The 6,223-nt window shown below is 60.6% G+C and overlaps 1 protein-coding gene across 1 annotated transcript in view; it reads right to left on the bottom strand.

Moving 5' to 3' along the window:
- The window catches only part of ANXA6 (annexin A6), a gene marked incomplete at its 3' end in the record, with an annotated part of 7,059 nt that extends 1,170 nt beyond the window's left edge, over positions 1–5,889 (bottom strand). The window contains 12 exon segments of the mRNA XM_010154589.1: positions 311–405; positions 606–728; positions 1,008–1,066; positions 1,282–1,377; positions 1,461–1,554; positions 1,723–1,779; positions 1,855–1,934; positions 2,045–2,135; positions 2,220–2,333; positions 2,440–2,534; positions 2,812–2,896; positions 5,872–5,889. Of these exon segments, the coding sequence (XP_010152891.1) occupies positions 311–405; positions 606–728; positions 1,008–1,066; positions 1,282–1,377; positions 1,461–1,554; positions 1,723–1,779; positions 1,855–1,934; positions 2,045–2,135; positions 2,220–2,333; positions 2,440–2,534; positions 2,812–2,896; positions 5,872–5,889 (1,007 nt within the window).
- Between the last annotated feature and the right edge of the window lie 334 nt (positions 5,890–6,223).

Here is a 6,223-nt window from a genome sequence, read left to right on the forward strand (position 1 = left end):
ACAGGGGGGCGTTCTGCACCCACTGGGTGCTGGGCATGGGGGCAGGAGCTGGGTGCTTGCTGTGGGGCTGGGTGGAAATGGGGGGGAAGTGGATGATAAATCACAACCGCCCCCACTGGATCATCCTCCCTCCAAGCGTTTGTCCCTGGAGCTCTTGTCTGGGACCCCCCAACACAGCCTCTCTCCTCGGGGAACTGTGGAGCAGCAGTGTGCTCCCGGCTCTCCCTGCGGGTACTGCTCCCATCTGGAGCGCAGCCTGACACGTGCTCCACTGGGCTCCGACCTGGAGGCTTGTACCCAGCACCGAGGGGACTGGGAGGGACAGATGGGTGACAGGCAGTCTTACTCATCGTCCCCTCCGCAGAGCTTCAGCAGGGCCTTCTTGTACTCTCCAGACGTGTCCTCCTGAAAAGACAAGACGGAGATGGAGAACCACACGGCACGGTAGTGCCAAGGGATGGGCATGTGGAAAGGGGTCTCCCTCAGCCTTGTCCTCAGAGATGGACCTGGCCCAGGGCGGCTGGGGAGGGGGATCAGCCCTCCCACAGGTGCTGGCATCACGAGGGAGGCTGCAGTAGCAGCCTCTGGGGAGACCCAGCACTTACCTTTATCATGTTGTAGAGAGACTTCTCGTACTTGGTCCTGAACACCTCCCGGATGTCCAGCATGTCAATCTCGCTCCGGGACACCATGATGCGGATCAGCGTGTTGTCCCTTGTGCCCAGCCCCTGCAACGGAGGAGCCCCCACATCAAGCCTGGGATGGCCAAGCAACCCCACTCGGCCCATCGCGTTTGGGACCCTCTATCACATTTCAGCCCAGTCCTGGGTGTGAAGGAAGGTGTTATTTGGAGGGATAAGCAGAGACCCCAGGTCACTAGGGTCCTGTCTTCACAGACCCGTATCAGCCTGCCCTCCAGCAGCACCCCATGGCAAAGGGACCCTCCTCCAGCCGGCTCCCCGTGATGCTGCAAGCGGGAACTGCTGGGGAAGGGGCGATTCACTCACCTTCATGGCCTTGTAGAGCCTTTCGGCAAAATACTCTGGAGTGCTTCTGATACACTTAACTGCAGGGAAATAGAGGCATGGTGAGGGATGCCAGCACCCAGCCTCCGAGCACCCATGCCCCTCGGGCACTCAGCATCCCCACCTGCCCTGAAGGAGCCGCCCTGAGCTCCCTAAAACCAGGCGTGGCCTCAGCACCGACCGTGCTCTTTTGCACTGAGCTCTCCCACCCGGCAAGGCCAGCAGCGTGTTTTCACAGCACCCCCCACTGACTTACCCACGGCCAGCATCAGCTTCTCGAAGTCACCGGAGAGCTCTCCCCGGATGCTCCTCTCGATTGGCTTCCCAGAAATCTTCAGGTACTCATCAAAGACTGCGGGACAAGAGTGAGATGATACCTGGAGAAGTGGCCAAGATACCTTCAAGCCCAGCCCCCAGCTCGCAGGAGACACTCACCCAGGCGGAGGTGCTGCTTGCTTCGACGGCCAAGGATGTAGATGAACTGGGCCTCGTCTGTGCCCCATTTCAGCTCGCCGGCTTCCAGCAGGTCCTGGTGGGATGGGGAAGGTGTCAGAGCCTGAATCAGGGTGCTGCCCATGTGGGGCTCTGCCCACCCATGGGCACCCTCGGCCCCCACCCACCCTTCGCAGCCCTAGCTCTGCATGGTCCCAGTGCCTCCAGCCCCAGCCCTGCCTGGATGCCACCCGCCGAGCCTCACCTTGGCATCCTGCTCCACGAGGTCCTCGCTCACCACATCATCCTCCTCCCTGGTGCCCTGTGGGACAGAGATAGGCTCAGGCCTGCGGGCTCATGCACTCACCACCCGTGGATGCTGGACAGATGAACAGACCTGAAGCAGAACGACGAGCATCTTCTTGAAGTGGCCCGATGTGTCTCCAACGACGTCAGCCTCCAGGTCTCTCTCATAGGCTGGTGGAAAAGAGGGAGGTCAGGGGCTGGAGAGCTGGATCCCCTTAACTCAGCTCCTTGTCCTGGCCCGAGGGGACACCGGGCAATCCCTGCCGTTTCCCAGCCCTCACCGTCTTTGTAGGCGGCCACCAGGTCATGGATCTCCTGATTGGTGCGGGAGGCGAGGATCTCGATGAGGCACTTCTCATCCGTCCCGACGCCCTGCGGGCAGAGACACAGCCCGTTAATGGCAAGGCCAGCCGGGATGTCCTCAGAGTGGCCCCGGGGGGGCTGCCCACCCCTTACCGCGATGGCATCTTTGATCTCCTTGGCATCGCTGTAGGCTGGGGGCCGCATCAGGCTCACGATCAGCCGCTCAAACTTCCCTGTCAGCTCGTACTTGAGGTCTGCGATGAGATCCTGGTGGAGGGAGAGAAGGGGGCTGGGGAACCCTTTGTGCCGCAGCATCTCTGAGCGGGGCCAGGGAGCAGCAGGGGCACGGGCTGGGCAGCTTTCCTGCTGTTACCTTCCCGTAGAGGGACTTGTAGGACTGGCAGATCTCCACTCGCTGCTTGTTGCTTCTGGATGTGATGAGGTCGAGGATGGCCTCCTTGTCACTGCCTGTGGGGATAGCCCGGCAGGGGTGTTTAGCTGGGTCTCAGCCCCCACGCTGGGCTCGTCGTGCCCACCCTGCCGTCCCCAGAGCTGCTTCTGACTCAGGGCTGGGAGGAGAATCAGAGCCAAGCTGGCTCCAGGAAGGAAAGGGGATCCAGGAGAGGGCCTGGCATGTTTCTAAAGCAGTCAGGCGATGCTGGATGCCCAGCCATGCAAGGGTCAACTGAAGGAAGAAGGGACATCAGGGTGGCCCTAGGGTGACAGTCTGGAGGAGCATCCATACCAAATCCCTTCATGGCATTGTACAAGGCCTCTGCATCCTGGCTGGCATCGAAGCCTGGGAAATCCTTCACTGACCCCCTGTAGACCTAGGGGAAAAGAGGCCAGAAGGTAAAAGGGGAAGGATCAGCCCCCCAGGTCCCAGAGAGACAGGGGGAATGAGAAGTTGAAGCTGAGCAGGATTGGGGGTGAGATCTGCTCCCACTAAGGGTTACCCGAAGGCAAAGCTCAGCCTCAAGCAGAAACACTTGTTCTTCTCCTCGGTTGTTTGCTCTCCCCGTTGTGTAAATTGTCTGTGTGCCCGGTCACTGGAGTACAAGGCCTTCCCTCTCATGTCTCGTCAGCATCTCCCTGTTTGCTGCTGGTGCCCCTGTGTCAACCCTCCCCACCATGCCAGCAAGAGCCGGGGGTTGAAGGGCGGTGTCCTGAGCCCATTTGGGTTCCTAGCTCAATCTGGAAAGGGTCAGCAGGTAAAGGGGAGACCCCACGAGAGGGTTGGACACCCTGAGTGCAGGGGAAGGCATGGAAGGACCTATAATCCCCCTGCAACGCAGCTGGGCCAAAGGGACTTACGGGGAGTGGATTGGGAGAGATGAAGGAAGCCATTTTCCTGCTGCCTGCTGCAAGCAGGGAAAGTGCCTGGATGCTGAGGATGCCCAAGCTCTGCAAGGCCTCCAAGTGAGGAAACACATTTACAGGCACAAAATCATCGTGGGCTGCTAAGCAGAGAGCACTGAGAAGTGCCAGAGCTGCCAACAGCTTGTCCTGGCCCAGCACGCACTCCTGCAGTGCCCAGGCTGGTCCAAGGGGCTGGAGCAAAGATCCTGGATACAGGAAAAGACTTTGCCAGGAGCCTGAGAAATGCTGGGGGCTGCCTGCTGCTCTACACCTCCAGGCTGCACGACAGGGAACCCAAGAGTGACAGCCCCAAACAGAGACCTTGGGAAAAAGCAGGGATGAGGCTTCCCCTCCCCAGGTCCGCTCTGCCAGGGGGTTATTTACCCCCGGGGGAACCTGGGTCAGATTCTGAACAAGATCAGCACAAACCCTGGGTGGAAGCAAGTATGACACCAGCCTGGCTCAGCGTAAGGAACGGAGACACAGGGAGTGAGAAGAGCTGAACAGCAGCATTTCCCTAGCAGCCTCACTGGGGAGCGGGAGGGCAGGGAGCCAGGCTGAGCCGGGGCTCTCAGCGTGTCAGCACCCTGCGAAACTCTGAGCATCCTCCCTCGGTTCTGCTCGTACCATGTGCCCGCTGTACCATGTACACCTCCCAGGGCTGGCTTGCTCAGGACCTGCTGCAGGGCTTGCTTAAAATCCCCGAGAGCAGTACAGGTGCCCAGGGCTGTTGCCAACGTGGGCATCTAAAGCTGACATCTCCCCAGAGAAGATGGGCATCAGGCTGGCAGCACCAGTGTCAGCATCCCTGACCCAGAAAGTGCCTACAGGGATGAACCCAAGGGGATGGACATGGGGCAGCCCTGTACCTGTCACTTCCCTGGGCCCCATCCCAACGCTGCAGCTCCCCTGTGCATCTCACACAACTGGCCTCTGTAGCCTCATTTTCCAGACAGAAACCAGTCCAGGCTGGGCACATGCCACAGGCCCTCTCGGAAGGAGCTGCTGGCACTGCTGTCCCTGTGGTGGGGACCTAGGAGGGCAAGAGGAGACACTGCCCTTCCAGGGAGCCAGCACAGGGACAGATCGTATTGCAGGTGATTCATCCCAAGAGCTGGATTTAGCCCCGCTTCCCGGCAGCTCCCAGACCCTCCCGGCTCTGTGCGAGCTGCTGCCCACACACGTGCCTTGCAGAGATGTAAATAAGGAGCTTCAGGGCAAAGGAGGTGCCCGGAGGCAGCAGGATGGGATGAAGGTGGCTGGAAGGTGCTGGGGTCACACGGGTGGCGATGGGAACACAAGATGTTGGCTTTGGTTAAACGGGGGGGAGGAGCAGGGCTGTGTTCCTGCCTGGCTTGACACAGTGCTGCCATGGCAAGGGAAACTGAGGCAGGAGCTCAGTGCTGTGCATCACCCCTCACTCCCTGCACTCTCCTGGAAACCAGCCCCAGGGAGGTGCAGAAACATCACTCAGGAGGGAAACAGCATCCTGCTGGCTGCACCCTCCTCACGCCCCCATGCCCCTTTCCATCCCCAGCTTCAGCTGCTGGGGGCCCCCTGCTTCCCCTCCTCCAGCCTCTGAGTCATCCCGGCCTGCCCAGGACCTCCCAGCTAAAAATAATCCAGGCTGGAGCTGGGAGGCTGGAAGCAAAATTCCCAGCATGGCTTTGTGTTCTCCCACTGCCTGGCTGCTTGGGGTCCTGGACAGCCGTAGGGGTGATGCTCACACATGCCGTGCCTCAGTTTCCCCACACAGAAGCAACTACCTCCTTGGCTGGGCAGGAAGCCATGGGTAATTGGGCTTGAGGCAATGATTTCTCCAGGGAATGGAAAGCAGAGCCCGGCCCCAGGCAGCAGAGAAGGCAGGCTCTGGATTTGGGCTCCTCCCCTGCCTGGCAGACTGCACCCAGGCTATACCCTGCAGGGAGGGTGTACCCCACCCGCCACAGCTGCCCACCGAGCCAGGGTTTTCCACCCACGCCGAAATGTTTTCCTGCACCTGCTCTCCCAGCTGCCACATTGCACCAGCCCCAGCTCGGAGCAGGGAGAAATCCATACTGGGGGTGCAGGGAGAGGCCAGCGCGGGGCTGCACGCCTTGAAGTGGGCTGAGGCATGATTCCTCTCCAGTGAAAGCCCAAATCCCTGGTGCAACGTCTCCTCTCCCCTTCCCACAGCCCTGCTTCTCTCCCTCATCCCACTGTGGTCCTAAAAGGATTTTTGCTCCTCTTTGTCCCTGCTCTCCCAGCTGCCCAGAACTTCCCCCATCTGCATCACATCCAGACAGCACTGGCTGGAGAGGCAGGAATGTAAACAGGCTCTGGGCAGCTCTGGGCCCCGTGCGCGTCACCACCATCCCCGCTGCACGATGGAGACTCTGTCCCAGCTCTGGGATCTGCCCTGCGGCACCCCCTGTACCCATCCCCACTGTGTGGGGGTCACCCTTACCTTTCCTTTGGGTGCCATGGTTTCCCAAGCTGGAAATCACCGGAGCGAGGGCAAGGAGGAGCTGTGGGATGGAGCAGAAAAGCCAACGTGAGCCAAAGGGGGCTGCGTTAGATAAGCCCTATGGTCACCAGAGCCGAGGTCCTTCGGTATCCTGCACCAAGCGGGGACCCCACAGACCAGGAGCTGCGGGGACGGGCCCCTGCGCAGCTTCCTGCAGCACCGAGAGAAACTGGGAGGGGAAGAAAGCGCTGAATACGTGGAAATGGGCCGAGCATCCTCCGCAGAGCTGGCCCTCCTCCCCGCACCCCGCGATGCTCCCTCTGCCCCCGCAAGCCCTGGGGCTGTCCCAGCT

Source organism: Eurypyga helias, unplaced genomic scaffold (assembly GCF_000690775.1).
Source record: "Eurypyga helias isolate BGI_N326 unplaced genomic scaffold, ASM69077v1 scaffold36256, whole genome shotgun sequence".
In the NCBI taxonomy this organism is placed as follows: Eukaryota; Metazoa; Chordata; class Aves; order Eurypygiformes; family Eurypygidae; genus Eurypyga; species Eurypyga helias.